A 21820-nucleotide genomic window follows, 5' to 3' on the forward strand; every position below is an offset into this window, starting at 1 on the left:
TCTAAAAGCCTGTCTAACACCACTATCGTATCTGTCTCTCTCCCACCCCTGGCAGCACGTTCCAGGTACCCACCACCCTCTGTGTAAAACACTTGCCCCCCACATCACCTTTAAACTTTCCCCTCTCACTTTGTAGCTATGCCCTCAAATGTTGGATAATTCCATTCTGGGAAAAGGGTTCTGACGATCTACCCTATCTATACCCCTCATTATTTTATATACTCTCCCCTCAACTTCTGACGTTCCAGAGAAAACAATCCAGGTCCGTCCAACCTTTCCTTATAGTTAATACCCGCTAATCCAGGCAACATTCTGGTAATGCTAAAATAGACGCAAAGTGCTGGAGTAACTCAGCAGGTTAGACAGCATCTCTGGGAAAAAAGGGTAAACATTTCAGGTCCCTTATTCTCCACAGATGCTGCCTGACCCGCTGAGTTACTCCAGCACTCGGTGTCTATCTGCAGTTCGTGGTTTCTACATTCTGTTCACCCTTCTCTGCAGCGTCTCCATGGCATTAGCTGCGATGAACCTGTTGTACTGAGGACAGTATTGGCTGCAGGTTGCTGAGCCTTGCTCTGTTGTGTTGCAGGATGCTTCGAGTGTTGCATCAAGTGTTTGGGTGGCATTCCCTACGCCTCGCTCATCGCTACTATCCTCCTCTACGCGGGCGTGGCCCTCTTCTGTGGCTGTGGCCATGAAGCTCTCTCCGGGACCGTCACCATCCTGCAGAACAACTTTGAGTTGGTTCGAGGTGCCGGCGACACCATCGATGTCTTCACCATGTGAGTAACCTGCACATCCCCTCTCCCTCTCCTCATCCCTCTCTCTCCCTCCCTCTCTCTCAACCCATCCCTCTCTCCATCCCCCTCTCTCCATCCCTCTCTCTCTCTCCCTCCATCCCTCTCTCTCTCCAACCCTCTCTCTCTCTCTCTCTCTCCATCCCCCTGTCTCCCTCTCCCTCTCTCCCCATCCCTCTCTCCCTCCCTCTCTCTCTCTCCATCCCTCTCTCTCCCTCCTATCTCTCTCTCTCTCCCTCCATCTCCCTGTCTCCCTCTCCCTCTCTCCCTCTCCCTCTCTCTCCCTCTCCCTCTCTCTCCTTCTATCTTTCTCTCTCTCCCTCCATCTCTCTCTCTCTCCAACCCTCTCTCTCTCTCTCCATCCCCCTGTCTCCCTCTCCCTCTCTCCCCCTCCCTCTCTCCCTCCCCCTCTCTCCATCCCTCTCTCTCCCTCCATCCCTTTCTCTCTCCAACCCTCACTCTCTCTCTCCATCCCCCTGTCTCCCTCTCCCTCTCTCTCCCCATCCCTCTCTCCATCCCCCTCTCTCCATCCCTCTCTCTCTCCCTCCTCTCTCTCTCTCTCCATCTCTCCCTCTCTCTCTCCATTCCTTCCTCTCTCTCTCCCTCTCTCCCCATCCCTCCCTCTCCTTCCCTCTCTCTCTCCATCCCTCTCTCTCCCTCTCTCTCTCTCTCTCCATCCCTCTCTCTCTCTCTCTCCATCTCCCCCTCTCCCTCTCTCTCTCTCTCTCCATCCCTCTCTCTCCCCATCCCTCTCTCCTTCCCTCTCTCTCTCCATCTCTCCCTCTCTCCATCTCTCCATCTCTCTCTCTCTCTCTCTCTCTCTCTCTCTCCTTCCCCTTGCTCTCTCCATCCCTCTCTCCCTCCATCCCTCTCTTTACGCCGGGCCAGATATACGTATAAGCTTCACAAGCTTAAGCCTAGAGCCTCGAGATCTAGGGGGGCCTCGACAGGGCTTGATTTACCTATAGGCTTCATCCTATGAAAGGGCCTCAAAATCTTGGGGGAAGCCGGTGACGCAGTAGCAACGCAAAAATGCCGCTGTCTCTCTGCGAGTGCGCAGTGGGCCCAGGCGGGTTCAGATCTCCACACAATCACCTCGATGCCTCGTGTCTACTCCAGGTAAGTAGTGGAATATTGCGTTGCGGGAGTGCCCGTTTCTCCAGGCTGGGGGGGAGGGGGTCTGCAGTGTCTGCGGTGCAGAGTCGGAGCTTCGCTTTGTGGGAGGGAGAGAGAGGGGGGATGTGAGAGAGGGAATGGGGGGTTGAGAGGGGGGAGAGAGAGGGAGTGGAGGGGGAGAGCGAGAGAGGTGGAGGGAGAGGGAGGGGAAAGGAGGAGGGGGGGAGAGGGAAAGGGGGTTATCTTTAGTGAGATTGCAAAATTAAGGTAGGTTTTAGAGCTATTATACACTCCTCCATATGAATAATATCAAACAATTGGAACTGCTTTCTTTTCGATAAAAATAATGAAAAATATGAATTCCATAGTTTGCGACTCATTTTGCATCATATTTTTAATGTGCACACACTAACACAGTTGAACAGTAACAGGTAATCAAATCAACACACAAAACATTTTCTAAACAAAGGTTTATTTACTGCATAAACATACAGTATTTTATTTGCAATGTTTGCATGCTCCTTGATAACATTTTACATAACATTTAACAGTACAACATGATTATTAAAACAAGGACAATATTGGTCATAAATTTGGTGCAAAAATGCGCGAAAATAACTCGGAGAGTATCTAAAACCCCAGGTAGACAAAAGTGCTGGAGAAACTCAGCGGGTGCAGCATCTATGGAGCAAAGGAAATAGGCAACGTTTTGGGCCAAAACACTTCTTCAGACTAAAACCCCCGAGCTTCCAGGGCCCTTAAGTGTGCACTTATTTCACATAAATTTTTTGTAACCCTGCCATGCCACCCCCCCCCCCGCCCCCCCTTTTTGAAAAGCTTCGTACGGGCCTGGTGTATAATATTTTTGACTGTCATAGGCCTTTCTTACATATGCTGTCACAACGCACTGTAGTCCCTAAGCACCAATTCAGTAATTTTCCTTGCCCTCCATTTCAGAATAATAGTGTTTTAAGCCGATAACTCGACACTAGCACTGGCAATAAATATCGCATTGGCCATGCTCGACTGCACATCGGTGTCAATCTGGTGGACTCTTCTATCTTCCTCTTGTCGTGGGGGTGGGGGATTGGGAGGGGCATCACGTGGAATAGCTTAGGGCCTCTCTTCATCTAAATCAGGCCCTGTCTCTATGTTTCTCCCTCATCCTAATCGTCGCACACATTTCACTGTCTTTTTAGTTTGTTTTAGAGATACAGCATGGAAGCAGGCCCTTCAGCCCACCGAGTCCACGTCAACCAGCGATCCCCGCAAACTAACACAATCCTACACACACAAGGAACAATTTACATTTTTACCAAGCTAATGAACCTACAAACCTGCACGTCATGCTGCCCGCCTCCCCGTGGTGAACCCTGTCAACTGACCTCAGGCAGGTGAACGACAACAAACAGAGACAGCAACAGAAATGAACCAACAAAGGCAGCTTGCAGCCCTAATGCTTGTCGGCACTGACTCGGTGGGCAGAGGGTCTATTTCCGCACTGTTTCTTTAGGTGAAACTAAACTAACCTAATCTTAACTAGTTTTTGTGCTTGTAGATTTATTTCATTTTGAAAGTTGTGCAGAGATTATAGGTATAATCGTTCTTGGATATAATCTCGTAGCCATGAACCAGGGGGTAGTGCAGGGATTCTGAGCTCTGGAGGTGTCGATGAAATCCAACCGTATCATGGTTCCATTCACATTGGCATCATTTCAAGGGCTGGCCAGCGTAAGATGCAAACGCTGGCGTTGATGGGCTCCATAATCTGATGGAACAAACTCACAACAACACAAGAAAACAGGAGGGAGAAAGCAATTTTATCCCGATGCATCACAGCTCGGTTTGGGAACAACTCCATCCAAGACCGCAAGAAATTGCAGCGAATTGTGGACGCAGCCCAGACCATCACACAAACCGACCTCCCTTCCTTTGACTCCATCTACACCTCACGCTGCCTCGGCAAGGCCAGCAGCATCATCAAGGACCAGTCGCACCCTGGCCACTCCTTCTTCTCCCCTCTCCCATCAGGCAAGAGGTACAGAAGTATGAAAACGCACACCTCCAGATTCAAGGACAGTTTCTTCCCAGCTGTTATCAGGCAACTGAACCATCCTACCACAACCAGAGAGCAGTCCTGAACTACTATCTACCTCATTGGTGACCCTTATGTATCTGTACACTGTGACGGTAGTGGCATTTTTGTCAACCATAGACTAGTCTATCTTCAGTTTAAACCAGCACCTGCTGTTCACTCACACATAGAACAGTACAGCACAGGAACAGGCCCTTCGGCCCACAATACCTGTGCCGGACATCATGTCAAGCCCAACTCTTATCTGCCTGCATGTGATTCATATCCCTCCATTCCCTGCATATCCACGTGCCTATCCAAAACTCAGTTTAAACACCACTATCGTATCTGTCTCCACCACCACCCCTGGCAGCATGTTCCAGGCACCCACCACTCTGTTTAAAAATCTAGCCCCGCACATCTCCTTTAGAATTTGCCCCTCTCTCCATAAAGCCTTGCCCTCTAGTAATTGAATCTTCCACATTGGGACATTATCTGTCCACCCTGTCTATACCAGGGGATACAGTGCAGGTTTGATATGTTCACCGTGTTCATTTGCAGAACCAGGGCACAGTGTAAAGTTTTCCCATTTATTTATTGATCATAATCTTGTGTTTGTCTATTTTAGTTTGATGATGTTAAGATTATTGAACCTCATTCTGTGACCATCAGTTGGGTCCGTTTCCTCCTGTTGATGTCAGTCTGCATCCCAGGGACACAATTGTTCTACTATTGAGCTTGTGATGAAGCCGTTTCTGAGACCTCCCATCTCCATCCCTGGATCATCGCTGAACTCATTTTCAGATGGGTGGGTCTTTATGACAAACCAGAATGTCACGCTTCTCATAGGTTCCAGGAGCACAATTAGGCCATTTGGCCCATCAAGTCTACTCCGCCATTCAATCATGGCTGATCTATCTTTCCCTTTCAACCCCATTCTCCTGCCTTCTCCCTGTAACCCCTGGCCACTGCCTCTTCACCCCTCTCCCATCAGGCAACAGGTACAGAAGTGTGAAAACGCACACCTCCTGATTCAGGGACAGTTTCTTCCCAGCTGTTATCAGACAACTGAACCATCCTACCACAACTAGAGAGCAGTGCTGAGTCCACCTCATTGGTAACCCTCAGACTATTTTTAATCGGACTTCACTGGACTTTACCTTGCACTAAACGTTATTCCTTTATCATGTATCTGTACACTGTAAATGGTTCGATTGTAATCATGTATTGTCTTTCTGCTGACTGGATAGCATGCAACAAAAGCTTTACACTCTACCTCGTTACACTTGACAATAAACTAAACTGAAACTGAAACTGAAGCCTCCTCCTTGTACAGGGTCCCTGGTGTCAGGAGTCTCTACACTCTACAATCATCTGAGTCTTGTACATTTGTCCCTGCAGGATTGACATCTTCAAGTACGTCATTTACGGAATAGCAGCGGCCTTCTTTGTCTACGGAATCCTCCTGATGGTGGAGGGGTTCTTTACAACTGGGGCCATCAAGGACCTGTATGGAGACTTCAAGATCACCACCTGTGGGCGCTGTGTCAGTGGCTGGGTATGGAACACACATCACTGTTGCTGCATCCCTCCCCGTGTTGGCCCACAAGCTCATTAGTGATAGGGGCAGAATTAGGCCATTCGGCCCATCAAGTCTACTCCGCATTTCAATCACGGCTGATCTATCTCTCCCTCTCAACCCCATTCTCCTGTCTTCTCCCCATAACCCCTGAAACCCGTACTAATCAAGAATCTGTCAAACTCTGCCTTAAAAATCTACCTCTGCCGTAAAAATATCCACTGACGGCCTCCAATGAATTCCACAGATTCACCACCCTCTGACTAAAGAAATCCCTTCTCGTCTCCTTTCTAAAGGACCGTCCATTAATTCTGAGGCTATGACCTCTGGTCCTAGAGGTGTCCTTTGGGTAGGGGAATAAAGAACCAGAGGTCATGGTTTTAAGGTCGGGGGGGGGGGGGGGGGGGGGGGGGGGGGGGGGGGGTTTAATAAGGACCTGAGGGATACCCTTTCCCCACAGAGGGTGGTGACTGTGTGCAACGGGCTGCCGGAGGAGGTAGTTGACGCTGAGACTATCACAGCATTTATAAGGCATTTGAAGAGTCAACAGTGTCTTAATGATGCAGTTCTGCTTGCCCCATGACGTGAAGGATGAGTAGGTTATAGAGAGGCTGCAGATGAGCCTGGCTCGAAGGGCCGAACGGCCTTCTCCTGCACCTATTGTCTATTGAGGCTTTCACCAATGCTGCCTGGATCACAGGGCTTCAGCTACAAGGTTGAACAGTGGGAGGTGGGTCAGTGGGGGGTGGATCAGGGGGGGGATGGGTCAGTGGGGGATGGGTCAGTGGGGGATGGGTCAGTGGGGGGGATGGGGGATGGGTCAGGGGGGATGGGTCAGTGGGGGGGGTCATGGGATGGGTCAGTGGGGGGATGGGTCAGTGGGGGGATGGGTCAGTGGGGGGGGATGGGGTCAGTGGGGGATGGGTCAGTGGGTCAGTGGGGGATGGGTCAGTGGGGGATGGGTCAGTGGGGGATGGGTCAGTGGGGGATGGGTCAGTGGGGTGGGTCAGTGGGGATGGGGCAGTGGGGGATGGGTCAGTGGGGGATGGGTCAGTGGGGGATGGGTCAGTGTGGGGATGGGTCAGTGGGGGATGGGTCAGTGTGGGGCAGTGGGGGGGATGGGTCAGTGGGGCAGTGGGGGATGGGTCAGTGGGGGATGGGTCAGTGGGGGATGGGTCAGTGGGGGGATGGGTCAGTGAGGGATGGGTCAGTGGGGGGATGGGTCAGTGAGGGATGGGTCAGTGGGGGATGGGTCAGTGGAGGGATGGGTCAGTGGGGGATGGGTCAGTGGGGGGTGGGTCAGTGTGGGGATGGGTCAGTGGGGGTGGGTCAGTGGGGGATGGGTCAGTGGGGGATGGGTCAGTGGGGGATGGGGCAGTGGGGGGGGGGGCAATGGGGGAGGGGGTCAGTGGGGGATGGGTCAGTGGGGGGGATGGGTCAGTGGGAGGTGGGTCAGTGGCGGATGGGACAGTGGGGGGGGGGCAATGGGGGATGGGTCAGTGGGGGATGGGTCAGTGGGGGATGGGTCAGTGGGGGATGGGGCAGTGGAGGTCAGTGGGCAGTGGACAGTGGTTGGTGTCCGTGGGTCCCACCCAGCTCTGACCGCTCGGTTTCTCTTGCAGTTCATCATGTTGACGTACATCTTCATGTTGGCGTGGTTGGGAGTGACGGCCTTCACCTCACTGCCCGTCTTCATGTACTTCAACGTCTGGGCGCTCTGTCAAAACATCACCCTGGTCGACTCCACTGACCTCTGCCTTGACCTCCGTCAGTTCGGTAGGTACCTGCCGGAATGTTCTCTCCTCTCCCCGCCAGGGCCACCCAACTGTCTCCACACGCCATCTCCCTCCATAATCATACTTTATTAGCCAAGTATGTTTTGCAACAAACGAGGAATTTGATTTGCCGTACAGTCATACAAATAAACAGCAACAAGACACACAAAATACATTTTAACATAAACATCCACCACAGTGACTCCTCCACATTCCTCTCTGTGATGGAAGGCGAAAAAAAGTTCAATCTCTTCCCTTCATTGTTCTCCCGCGGTCGGGGGCCTCGAAACTTCCGTTGTCGGGACGATCGTGGCTCCTGTAGTCGGCAGTAGGGCCCTCCGTGTTAGGGCAATCAGCTCCTGCATCGGGGGAATCTCAGCTCCCCTGCGCCGGGCGATCAGACCCTGGGTCGGGGTAGTCGAACCTTCTGCATCATTGGAGCTTCCCGACATCGGTCTCTACCCGAGACTGCGAGCTCCTCGATGGTGAAATCCGCAGGCCACGGTTGGAGCATCGATCCCAGGCAAGGGATCGCAGGCTCCGATGGTAAATCCACGTCCCCGCGGTGGGGCTCAAAGTCAGTCTCGAACAAGGCTGCCAGCTCCATGATGTTAGGCCGCAGAGCGACAGGAGATACCATCCGGAAAACAATCGCATCTCCGGCAAGTTAAGAGATTGAAAGTTTCCTCCCTCCCCCTCCCCCACCCCCCACATAAAACAAACCAGAGAACATTAACACAAACTTTTAAAACCCACTAAACATAACAAAAAAGACAGAAAGACAGACAAACTGGTGGCGAGGCTGTCATCGTTGATGGTGCCACCTGGTGGTATGACTGGAGATCTCCCCTGGAGATAGTGGTCTCGGCAGATGTGGACTGGGGCAGATGTGGACTGGGGCAGATGTGGACTGGTGCAGATGCAGACTGGGGCAAATGTGGAGGCAGGGACCAGATGTGGAGACTGGGGCAGATGTGGAGACTGGGGACAGATGAGACTGACTGGACTGGCAGATGTGGACTGGGGCAGATGTGGACTGGGGCAGATGTGGACTGGGACAGATGTGGACTGGGGCAGATGTGGACTGGGACAGATGTGGACTGGGGCAGATGTGGAGACTGGGGACTGATGTGGAGACTGAACAGATGTGGAGACTGGCAGCAGGTGTGCTTTGGGTCAGGATCACACGTGGACAGGGTCTCTCTCCCTCCCTCCTGCCCACCAATGTGCCAGCACCAGACCCTGTGGTGACGTGTAACTGGGCCTCTGGTGCTGGCATTTGCCAATTGTCACAGAGACCGCTTGTCACCAGGAACCCACGGACGATGCAGTACAGTACTTTATTTGTCTCGTTTACCGAGTACAGTGAAATTCATTGTTGTATACAGTACAATATCACTGTACATAAGCACTTAGATACATGTTAGATCAGCATCTCAGATCCAGTACAGGTGTACAGCAGCAGTACATTGAGACAGTTTACAGAGTCGCCGGTTTGGGGCCATTTACAAGTCCCTGTAGTATTAAGTGCAGTGATCTTTATCTGATGAAGGTCTGTTGTCCTGGCAGCGTTGCAGGGTCGGTAAATTGTAAATTGTCTCCAGTGAGTAAAAGATAGTGTTAGTGTACGGGGTGATCGTTGGTTGGTGCCTAGGTGGGCCCAAGGGCCTGATTCCACACTGTATCTCTAAACTAAACTAACCAGATGTTGCTGTTCCAGGTATCGTCCCCATTCACGAGCAGAAGACGGTGTGCGCCTTGAACGACAGCTTCAGCAAACTCTGCCAGTCCACTGATGTAAGTCAGAATGTCATGTGATAGGAGCAGAAAGAGGCCATTCGGCCCATCAAGTCTACTTCACCATTCAATCATGGCTAATCTATCTCTCCCTCCTAACCCCATTCTCCTGCCTTATCCCCACAACCTCTGACACCCGTACTAATCAAAAATCTATCTGCCTCTGCCTTAAAACTATCCGTCGATGGCCTCCACAGCCGTCTGTGGCAATGAATCCCACAGATTCACCACCTTGCAATCTACATTACATATAGGGTTCCTTCATCCATTCCCACCCAGGTACCTTCCCCTGCAACCGCAGGAGATGAAACACCTGTCCCTTTACCTTCCCCCTCACCTCCACCCAGGTACCCCAGTAGTCCTTCCAGATGAGATACAGGTTCACGTACACCACCTCTAACCTCATCTACTGTATCCGCTGTTCCTGGTGTGGGCTCCTGTACATCGGCGAGACTAAGCATAGACCCGGCGACAGTTTCACTGAATTCTCCACCAAGGTCTACTGTGTTCCTCCATTCCCTCCCGCCTCTCCCCTGTGCCGCACCTGGACACCCACCCATATCTCCCCTCCCCCTCTCCACCTCCATTCCTTCCTCTAGCTTCACAATTCACAACTTTTTCCTCACACATTCAGTCTTTTCATCTCTGGCTTTTGTCTGCTCATCTGCTTATAAAAACCCCTAATCCCCCACATCCACCTATCCCTTGCCCCCACCACAATCAGCCAGGATGCTGCCTAATCAGCTGAGTTACTCCAGCACTCTGTGAAACGTCACCTATCCATGTTCTCCACAGATGCTGCCTGACCCGCTGAGTTACTCCAGCACTTGTGCCAGGTGACCAGTGGAAGTCCTCTCCAGACTTTAGAGTCTGCACACTGCAACGCCCTGAATTATCTATAAAACTTCCAAATGTATCACAGATTATATACTCACTTTCTTCTTCATTTGCGCTCATGTCATTGGTTCGTTGATCTATTCCCATCTAGTTTGTTATGTCAACTTGTACTAGTAGATGACAGTCATAAAGTCATAGATTCACTGCCCCTAGCAATGAAGGCAAACATACCGCAGCCACCTTTCCCACCTATGCATAGAACAAAATGGCGGCGGCGCGGGCACACCGCGACGCCCTGTGTCTCCCTAGAATGGGAAAAATAGCAACAATCCCCTTACCTGCTTCAAGGCTGCTCACTCGGAGCAGTCTTGTATTCATCTCGTACAGCCGACAGGAACTTCTGGACTTCGGTTCCTGCGGCTGCAACAACTTTTTGGACAATCTCCCTCTTCCGTCTGAGCTCATCAGAGCAACAGAGCACCCGACTGGAGACCGCCAGGTGAGTCGCGGGGTTGGAGACCGCCATCCAACCCGCGGAGCCCAACCGACCCTCGGCCCTCGCTCGACTCCCGGCCCACGCTCGACTCCCAGTTCTCGCCCGATCCCCGGCCCTCGCTCGACTCCCGGCCCTGACCCGATCCCCGGCCCTCACCGGATCCCCGGTCCTCACCCGACTCCCGGTTCTCGCTCGACTCCCGGCCCTGACCCGATCCCCGGCCCTCACCGGATCCCCGGTCCTCACCCGACCCCCGGTTCTCTCGCTCGACTCCCGGCCCTCACCGGATCCCCCGGTCCTCACCCGACTCCCGGTTCTCGCTCGACTCCCGGCCCTGACCCGATCCCCGGCCCTCACCGGATCCCCGGTCCTCGCCCGACTCCCGGTTCTCGCTCGACTCCCGGCCCTGACCCGATCCCCGGCCCTCACCGGATCCCCGGTCCTCGCCCGACTCCCGGTTCTCCCGCTCGACTCCCGGCCCTGACCCGATCCCCGGCCCTCACCGGATCCCCGGTCCTCGCCCGTCCGCGCTCGACTCCCGGCCCTGACCCGATCCCCGGCCCTCACCGGATCCCCGGTCCTCGCCCGACTCCCGGTTCTCGCTCGACTCCCGGCCCTGACCCGATCCCCGGCCCACGCCCGACCCCCGGTCCCCCCCCGACTCCCGGCCCTCGCTCGACTCCCGGCCCTGACCCGATCCCCAGCCCTCACCGGATCCCCGGCCTTGACCCGACTCCCGGTTCTCGCTCGACTCCCGGCCCTGACCCGATCCCCGGCCCACGCCCGACTCCCGGCCCACGCCCGACGCCCGGTTCTCGCCCGACTCCCGGCCCTGACCCGATCCCCGGCCCTGACCCGACCCCCGACCCCCGGTTCTCGCCCGACTCCCGGCCCACGCTCGACCCCCGGTTCTCGCCCGACCCCCGGCCCTCGCCCGACCCCCGGCCCACGCCCGACCCCCGGTTCTCGCCCGACTCCCGGCCCACGCCCGACCCCCGGTCCTCGCCCGACTCCCCGACCCCCGGCCCTCCCCGGCCCTCGCCCGACCCCCGGCCCTCGCCCGACTCCCGGCCCTCGCCCGACCCCCGGCCCTCGCCCGACCCCCGGCCCTCGCCCGATCCCCGGCCCTGGCCCTGACCCGACCCCCGGTCCTGGCCCGACTCCCGGTACTCACCCGATCCCCGGAGCCCAACCGTCCCGCGGAGCTGGAGAACGCCAGGTGAGTCCCGGAGCTGGAGAACGCCACCCGACCCGTGGAGCTGGAGACCACCACCCGACCCGTGGAGCTGGAGACCACCACCCGACCCGTGGAGCTGGAGACCGCCACCCGACCCGTGGAGCTGGAGAACGCCACCCGACCCGTGGAGCTGGAGAACGCCACCCGACCCGTGGAGCTGGAGACCACCACCCGACCCGTGGAGCTGGAGACCACCACCCGACCCGTGGAGCTGGAGACCACCACCCGACCCGTGGAGCTGGAGACCGCCACCCGACCCGTGGAGCTGGAGAACGCCACCCGACCCGTGGAGCTGGAGAACGCCACCCGACCCGTGGAGCTGGAGAACGCCAGGTAAGCCCCGGGGCTGGAGACCATCAGCAGAGCCGCGGGGCTGAAGACCGCCTGCGGAGTAACGCAGACGCGGAGCAACGGAGCGGCAGAACACCAGCGCGCACCAAGCCAGCTCGGCCCACCAGAAGCACCAACAGACGGCGACGCGTACGAAAACACCACCGGGGACGCAGAGGTGGGTTAAAGGCCAGGTTAGAGCTAGCCCCACACAGGGCAGCGATTCCTAGCCTTTTCCTCGCCAACGTGCGCTCACTGGCAAACAAAATGGATGAACTCCGGCTAAGGATCACCTCCCACAACCGGATCAAGGACTGCAACATCTTGATCTTCACTGAAACTTGGCTCAACACTGACGTTCCTGACAGCGCCATCCAGCTATCGGGGCGTCATTTACTCCGAGCGGACAGGACATCAGACTCTGGTAAGACCAGAGGGGGGGGGTCTGTGCATTTATGTAAACAAAGCATGGTGCACGGACTCCACCATCATCGAGAGTCACTGCTCAGCTAACCTTGAATTCCTCTTGGTTAGATGCAGACCGTTCTATCTGCCCAGAGAGTTCACCTCCACTGTTGTGACTGCAGCCTATATCCCTCCTGATGCTAATGCCAAGCTTGCAATGAAAGAGCTGCATACTGCCATTAGCAAACAACAGACGCACAACCCCGAGGCAGCCTTCATTGTTGCGGGTGACTTCAATCACTCCAACCTGAAGACTGTACTCCCCAAATTCCACCAACATGTATCCTTCCCCACTAGAGTAGACAAGACACTGGACAAAGTCTACACCAATATGGCTGAAGCTTACAAAGCCATCCCCCTCCCCCACCTTGGTCAGTCTGATCACGTCTCATTGTTCCTGCTCCCTAAGTACTCCCCACTCATCAGACGGGTTAAACCAACTGTAAGGACAGTTAAAGTCTGGTCAGAGGAAGCGGACTTCACACTTCAGCAGTGTTTTGGAAACACTGACTGGAAGGCGTTTGCAGCCCAGGCCACCCTTGACTCTCACACGGACATTGATTCCTATACATCCTCTGTTCTGGACTTTATAAACTCCACCATCAATAGTGTCACCTCCCTCAAACAGGTGACCATATACCCGAATCAGAAGCCATGGATGAACAGCGAGGTCAGGCTACTGCTGAAAGCACGGGACACCGCTTTCAGGTCAGGCGATGCTCGAGCCTACAGTTCATCCAGGGCTAACCTAAAGAGGGGCATCAGGAAGGCCAAGCACTGCCATAAGCTCAGGATTGAGGAGCACTTCAACAACAACTCCGACCCCCGACGCATGTGGCAAGGCATCCAGGCCATCACGGACTACAGACCCTCCAACATCACCCCCACATCCAGCGACGCCTCCTTCCTTGAGGAGCTGAATCACTTCTATGGCCGCTTCGACAGGGACAATCTAGAGACAGCCATCAAGGCTGTGCTACCTGCCGATCACCAACCCCTCACACTCACCCCCTACGACGTGTACGTGGCACTGAGTAGGACTAATGCACGTAAGGCTGCTGGCCCTGACGGCATCCCCGGGCGCGTGCTCAGTGCCTGTGCTGCGCAGCTGACAGACGTCTGGACTGACATCTTCAACCTGTCACTTGCCCAAGCAGTTGTCCCCACTTGCCTTAAAGCCACCTCCATCGTGCCAGTGCCAAAACACTCCACTGCGGCAAGCCTCAACGACTTCCGCCCAGTTGCACTTACCCCCATCATCACCAAGTGCTTCGAGAGGCTGGTCCTGGCACACCTCAAAAGCTGCCTACCCCCCACACTGGATCCCTATCAGTTTGCCTACCACAAGAACAGGAGTACGGAGGATGCCATCTCAACGGCACTTCACTCCGCCCTCTCCCACCTTGACAACAGAGACACTTATGTAAGAATGCTGTTCATCGATTACAGCTCAGCATTCAACACCATTATTCCATCAAAACTGATCACCAAACTCGGTAACCTGGGCATCGACCCCTCCCTCTGCAACTGGATACTGGACTTTCTAACCAACAGACCCCAGTCTGTGAGGTTAAACAAGCACACCTCTTCAACCCTCACCCTGAACACCGGCGTTCCTCAGGGCTGTGTGCTGAGCCCCCTCCTCTACTCCCTCTTCACCTATGACTGCACACCTGTACATGGTACTAACACCATCATCAAGTATGCAGATGATACAACGGTGATTGGCCTCATCAGCAACAACGATGAGCTGGCCTACAGGGAGGAGGTCCAGCACTTAGCAGCATGGTGCGCTGACAACAACCTGGCCCTTAACTCCAAGAAGACCAAGGAGCTCATTGTAGACTTCAGGAAGTCCAGAGGCGGCACGCACACCCCCATCCACATTAACGGGACGGAGGTGGAACGTGTTTCTAGCTTCAGGTTCCTGGGAGTCAACATCTCCGATGACCTCTCTTGGACCCACAATACCTCTACTCTGATCAAGAAGGCTAATCAGCGTCTCTTCTTCCTGAGGAGACTGAAGAAGGTCCATCTGTCTCCTCAGATCCTGGTGAACTTCTACCGCTGCACCATCGAGAGCATCCTTACCAACTGCATCACAGTATGGTATGGCAACTGCTCTGTCTCCGACCGGAAGGCATTGCAGAGGGTGGTGAAAATTGCCCAACGCATCACCGGTTCCACGCTCCCCTCCATTGAGTCTGTCCAAAGCAAGCGCTGTCTGCGGAGGGCGCTCAGCATCGCCAAGGACTGCTCTCACCCCAACCATGGACTGTTTACCCTCCTACCATCCGGGAGGCGCTACAGGTCTCTCCGTTGCCGAACCAGCAGGTCGAGGAACAGCTTCTTTCCGGCCGCTGTCACTCTACTAAACAACGTACCTCGGTGACTGCCAATCACACCCCCCCGGACACTTATTATTATTTTTTTTAATTCAAATCGTTTGCTATGTCGCTCTTCAAGGGAGATGCTAAATGCATTTCGTTGTCTCTGTACTGTACACTGACAATGACAATTAAAATTGAATCTGAATCTGAATCTGAATCTTATCTACCTGTGCTGCCATCTTTCATGAGCTATGAACTATGAAATTGGACCAAGATACCTCTACACATCAAAGCTGTTAAGGGTCTTGCCATTAAATATCAACATTCCCCTTACATTCAACCTCCCAAAGTGCAACACCTCACACCTGCTCAGATTAAACTCCATCTGCCATTTCTCAGCCCATTTCTGCAACAGCTCTGTATCCTGATGTATCTTCTGACAGCCTTCCTCACTGTCTGCAACTCTTCCAATTGTGGTGTAGTCAGCAAACTTACTCACTGACCCATCTATATTTACACCTAGATCATTTATATATATATAATATATATCTATCACACACAGTAGAGGTCCCAGCACAGATCCCTGCAGAAGTCCACTGGTCACAGACCTCCAGCCTGAATATCTTCCTTCCACCACAACCCTGACCCTCTGCCATCTATGAATGAGCCAGTTCTGAATCCATCCGACCAAGTCATAGTCAATCCCATACGTGTGATCTTCTGGGTCTGAATACCATGAGGGACTCTATCCAAAGCCTTACAGACATGCATGTAGACAACATTCACCACCCGACCCCATCAAGTTCCTTCATCACCTTCTCAAACTCAATGAACTTCATGAGCCACCACCTGCCATGTACAAAGCCATGCTGACTGTTCCTAATTTGCCCGTTCTCCACCAAATGGGAGGAAATCCTTCCTCGAAGAATCCACTCCCGTAGTTTTCCTACTTGACCTCAGCTTTGCTTAGATTCAGATTCAGATTCAGATTCAATTTTAATTGTCATTGTCAGTGTACAGTACAGAGACAACGAAATGCATTTGGCATCTCCCTGGAAGAGCGACATAGCAAACGATTTGAATAAATAATAATAAGTGTCCGGGGGGGGGGGGGGGGGTGGTGATTGGCAGTCACCGAGGTACGTTGTTGAGTAGAGTGACAGCCGCCGGAAAGAAGCTGTTCCTCGACCTGCTGGTTCGGCAACGGAGAGACCTGTAGCGCCTCCCGGATGGTAGGAGGGTAAACAGTCCATGGTTGGGGTGAGAGCAGTCCTTGGCGATGCTGAGCACCCTCCGCAGACAGCGCTTGCTTTGGACAGACTCAATGGAGGGGAGCGAGGAACCGGTGATGCGTTGGGCAATTTTCACCACCCTCTGCAATGCTTTCCGGTCGGAGACAGAGCAGTTGCCATACCATACTGTGATGCAGTTGGTAAGGATGCTCTCGATGGTGCAGCAGTAGAAGTTCACCAGGATCTGAGGAGACAGATGGACCTTCTTCAGTCTCCTCAGGAAGAAGAGACGCTGATGAGCCTTCTTGATCAGTGTAGAGGTATTGTGGGTCCAAGAGAGGTCATCGGAAATGTTGACTCCCAGGAACCTGAAGCTAGAAACACGTTCCACCTCCGTCCCGTTAATGTGGATGGGGGTGTGCGTGCCGCCTCTGGACTTCCTGAAGTCTACAATGAGCTCCTTGGTCTTCTTGGAGTTAAGGGCCAGGTTGTTGTCAGCGCACCATGCTGCTAAGTGCTGGACCTCCTCCCTGTAGGCCAGCTCATCGTTGTTGTTGATGAGGCCAATCACCATTGTATCATCTGCATACTTGATGATGGTGTTAGTACCATGTACAGGTGTGCAGTCATAGGTGAAGAGGGAGTAGAGGAGGGGGCTCAGCACACAGCCCTGTGGAATGCCGGTGTTCAGGGTGAGGGTTGAAGAGGTGTGCTTGTCTAACCTCTGAGGTTAGACAAGGAACATCTAACAACATAGAAACAAACAAACATAGAAAAACAGATGCAGTAGTCCATTCGGCCCTTCGAACCAGCACCGCCATTGAATATGATCATGGCTGATCATCCACAATCAATACCCCGTTCCTGCTTTTTCCCCCTTATCCCCTGATTCCTTTAGCTCAAAGAGCTAAATCTAACTCTTTGAAACATCACTAATCTTGAAAACATCCAGTGAATTGGCCTCCACTGCCTCCGGTGGCAGAGAATTCTGCGGATTCACAACTCTCTGGCTGAAATCTTTTCTCATCATCTCAGTCCTAAATGGCCGAGCCCTTATTCTTAAACCTTATTCTTGACCTCTGGTTCTGGATTCCCCCAACATTGGGAACATTTTTCCTGCATCTAGCCTGTCCAATCCTTTAAGAATTTTATATGTTTCTATAAGATGCCCTCTCATCCTTCTAAATTCCGGTGAATACAAGTCTAGTCGACCCATTCTTTCAGCGTATGTCAGTCCCGCCATCCCGGGAATTAACCTGGTGAACCTACGCTGCACTCCCTCAATAGCAATAATGTCCTTCCTCAAATTAGGAGACCAAAATTGCACACAATACTCCAGTTGCGGTCTCACCAGGGCCCTATACAACTGCAGTAGAACCTCCTTGCTCCTAAACTCAAATCCTCTTGCAATGAAGGCCAACATGCAATTTGCTTTCTTCACTGCCTGCTGTACCTGCATGCTTACTTTCAGTGACTGATGTACAAGCACACCCAGGTCTCGTTGCACCTCCCCTTTTCCTCAACAAAAAAACTGACATCATTCTGATCTTCCTTTTCTTGGAGTTCATCCACACGATCTTTAAATCTTTCCCATTGCATCTCCACCGTCAACCCTCTAAATATAATTTGCCCGTCTATCCGAGCCAATTCCCATCTCATACCTTCAAAGTCTCCTTTCTTTTAGTTCAGGACCCTAGTCTCTGAATTAACCCTGTCACAGAAACATGTCTGGGCATGTATGCAAGGAATGATCATTCTCCTGACTACATACATGGCCTATGTATGATGGTTGTTCTATGTATGATGGTTGTTCATGCTGTTGACTACATACCTGTGCTATGTATGATGGTCGTTCATGCTCCTGACTACATACATGTGCTATGTATGATGGTTGTTCATGCTGCTGACTACATACATGTGCTATGTATGATGGTTGTTCATGCTGCTGACTACATACGTGGGCCTTGTATGATGGTCGTTCATGCTGCTGACTACATACATGGGCCTTGTATGGTGGTTATTCATGCTCCTGACTACACACATGTGCTATGTATGATGGTTTCTTTGTTCTTCTGCCTCCTAGCTGAACATGACGTTCCATCTGTTCATCGTGGCCCTAGCTGGGGCGGGAGCTGCCGTCATTGCTATGGTGAGTATACGCGTGACCCACAGCAAGACACCGCGTGTGGCGTGATCTGTGTGTTGATGTGTAAATACCACCAGAACCACTTTGCGCTCTCACACATGCCCAGGAAGTCACAGAGTCACATTGTGCTGCATTTGTTTATTGAATGGCCCTGTCCCGATGTAAGGAAGTACGAGTAGGGATAGTAGAACGGCAGGTACGAGCGGCCTCATTGCCTTTGCGGAGGTGGGAGGGAAAGGGTCAGAGGGAGGGAGGGAGGGAGGAAGGGAGCGAGCAAAGATTAGGACGGGTCAGAGAGAGGGTTGGTGTTGGCCCCCAGACCGATCCAATACAGTACATGCTGCTCCATCAGCACCACACGGGCAACATGCTTCATGGTGCACAGTGCACAGAACACAGACTCAGTGGGTCAGGCAGCATCTGTGGGGAACATGGATAGGTGACGTTTCACAGAGTGCTGGAGTAACTCAGCGGGTCAGGCAGCATCTGTGGGGAACATGGATAGGTGACATTTCACAGAGTGCTGGAGTAACTCAGCGGGTCAGGCAGCATCCCTGGACCACAGGAATGGGTGATGTTTCGGGTCGAGATCGTTCTTCAGACCTGAGACGTCACCCATTCCTTCTCTCCAGAGATCCTTACATCGGTAGTGAGTCGATTGTTAAAGATGATATAGCAGCACATTTAGAAAGCAATGACAGGAATGGTCAAAGTCAGCAGGGATTTATGAAGGGGAAATCATGCTTTACTAATCTTCTAGAATCTTTTGAGGAAATAACAAGTAGAATGGATAAGGGAGAACCAGTGGATGTGGTGTATCTGGACTTCCAAAAAGCCTTTGACAAGGTCCCACACAAGAGATTAGTGTGCAAAATTAGAGCACATGGTATTGGGGGGAGGGTATTGACATGGATAGAGAACTGGTTGGCAGACAGGAAGCAAAGAGTAGGAATTAACGGGTCCTTTTCAGAATGGCAGTCAGTGACTAGTGGGGTGCTGCAAGGCTCGGTGCTGGGACCCCAGTTATTTACAATATATATTAACGATTTAGAAGAGGGAATTAAATGTGACACTTCCAGGTTTGCGGATGACACAAAGCTGGGTGGCAGTGTGAGCTGTGAGGAGGATGCTATGAAGCTGCAGGGTGACCTGGACAGGTTCGGTGAGTGGGCAGATGCATGGCAGATGCAGTATAATGTGGATAAATGTGAGCTTATCCACTGGTGGCAAGAACAGGAAGGCAGATTATTATCTGATTGGTGCCAGATTAGGAAAAGGGGAGGTGCAACGAGACCTGGGTGTGCTTGTACATCAGTCACTGAAAGTAAGCATGTTGGCCTTGATTGCGAGAGGATTTGAGTTTAGGAGCAAGGAGGTCCTACAGCAGTTGTACAGGGCCATGGTGAGACTGCACCTGGATTATTGTGTGCAATTAAGGTCTCCTAATTTGAGGAAGGACTTTATTGCAATTGAGGGAGTGCAGGGTAGGTTCACCAGGTTAATTCCTGGAATGGTGGGACTGACATATGATGAAAGAATGGGTCGACTGGGCTTGTATTCACTGGAGTTTAGAAGGATGAGAGGAATCTTATAGAAACATATAAGATTCTTAAAGGATTGGACAGGCTAGATGCAGAAAGAATGTTCCCAATGTTGGGGGAATCCAGAACCAAGGTTACATAGAAACATAGAAAATAGGTGCAGGAGTAGGCCATTCGGCCCTTCGAGCCTGCACCGCCATTCAATATGATCATGGCTGATCATCCAAATCAATATCCCATACCTGCCTTCTCTCCATACCCCCTGATCCCTTTAACCGCAAGGGCCACATCTAACTCCCTCTTAAATATAGCCAATGAACTGGCCTCAACTACCTTCTGTGGCAGAGAATTCCACAGATTCACCACTCTCTGTGTAAAAAATGTTTATCTCATCTCGGTCCTAAAAGATTTCCCCCTTATCCTTAAACTGTGTCCCCTTGTTCTGGACTTCCCCAACATTGGGAATAATCTTCCTGCATCTAGCCTGTCCAACCCCTTAAGAATCTTGTAAGTTTCTATAAGATCACCCCTCAATCTTCTAAATTCTAGCGAGTACAAGCCGAGTCTATCCAGTCTTTCTTCTTATGAAAGTCCTGCCATCCCAGGGTTCACAGCTTTCAGAATAAGGGCTAGGGCATTTAGGACTGAGATGAGGAAAAACGTTTTCACCCGGAGAGTTGTGAATCTGTGGAATTCTCAGCCACAGAAGGCAGTGGAGGCCAAATCACTGGATGTTTTCAATAGGGAGTTAGATTTTGATCTTGGGGCTAAAGGAATCAAGGGATATGGGGAAAAAGCAGGAACGGGGTGCTGATTTTAGATGATCAGCCATGATCATATTGAATGGCAGTGCTGGCTGGAAGGGTCGAATATTTTTCTATGTTTCTATGTTCTATCCAAAAGCCTCTAATACACCACTATTGTATCTGCCTCCACCACCACCCCTGGCAGCATGTTCCAGGCACCCCACCCCACCCCACCCTCTGTGTAAAACACTTGCCCCGCACATCTCCTTTAAACTTTCCCCCCTCACTTTCACACCATGCCCGCTAGTCTTTGACATTTCCACCCCGGGAAATGGGTTATATCTACCCTCTGCCTTGTTCCACCATTCATTCTGCAGAATACAGGCCCTTCAGCCCAACTTGACCATACCGACCAAGGTGGAAGACACAAGTTTAGTTTATTGTCACATGTACCGAGGTACAGAGAAAAGCCTGCCTGCGTTTGGCTCACATCACTCTAAACCTGTCCAATCCATGTACCTGTCCAAGTGTTGTTTAAGTGTTGTTATATTACCTGTCCAATATACCCACCGGTGGCCCACGGTGTGAAGAGGTTGTCCCTCAGTCCCAGGACAGAAAGGTCAGTCAAGCAACTCCTTGGTCAACTCGTCCATTCCCACCCAAACCACCCCCTCCCCAGGTACTTTCCCCTGCAACTGCAGGAGATGCAATACCTGTCCCTTTACCTCCCCTCAACTGTCCGGGCACCTCAGCATTTCTCCAAATGAGACGGTGGGTCAGGTGCACCTCCTCCAACCTCATCTACTGCAACTGGTGTTCCCGATGTAGGCTCCTGTACATCGGCGAGACTAAATGTAGACTTGTTTCACTGAACAGTTGCGCTCAGTCCTGCCAAGGCCTGCTGGATCTCCCCTTCCCATTCCCACACTGACCCTTCTGTCCTGGGCCTCCCTCCTCAATTGCCAGAGTGGGACCTCATGCAAACTGGAGGAACAGCGCCTCTTATTTCGCTTGGGCACAGCGGTATGAATATTGAATTCTCTAATTATACACAACTTCATCTCATGTTCCCCTCCCCTCTTGCTCCCTTCCTCCACCCTCGTCGTTTTACCAGTTCCACACTTCTGCACATTGTTTCACTTGAGATCACACCTTCTCTGGACAACAATGGACCTACCAGGCACCGCCCTGACTAGTCATTTGTGGCTGGCCCAGATTGGTCCTGGTCTTTTCACACCTCCAGCTCTTCACCCCACCACACAAAAACCCACGCAGGTCACGGGGAGAACGTACAAACTCCGTACAGACAGCACCTGTAGTCA

At 52.4% G+C, this 21820-nt stretch overlaps 1 protein-coding gene across 1 annotated transcript in view; it reads left to right on the forward strand.

Annotated features, from left to right (window-relative positions):
* The window catches only part of LOC129716291 (proteolipid protein DM beta), a 113345-nt gene that overhangs the window by 87321 nt on the left and 4204 nt on the right, over window positions 1–21820 (forward strand). Inside the window, exons 2-6 of the mRNA XM_055666162.1 lie at window positions 590–782; window positions 5389–5545; window positions 7189–7342; window positions 9062–9138; window positions 18149–18214. Of these exons, the coding sequence (XP_055522137.1) occupies window positions 590–782; window positions 5389–5545; window positions 7189–7342; window positions 9062–9138; window positions 18149–18214 (647 nt within the window). The remainder of the gene's footprint in view (window positions 1–589; window positions 783–5388; window positions 5546–7188; window positions 7343–9061; window positions 9139–18148; window positions 18215–21820) is intronic.

This window comes from Leucoraja erinacea, unplaced genomic scaffold (genome assembly GCF_028641065.1).
Source record: "Leucoraja erinacea ecotype New England unplaced genomic scaffold, Leri_hhj_1 Leri_203S, whole genome shotgun sequence".
NCBI classification, from domain to species: domain Eukaryota; kingdom Metazoa; phylum Chordata; class Chondrichthyes; order Rajiformes; family Rajidae; genus Leucoraja; species Leucoraja erinaceus.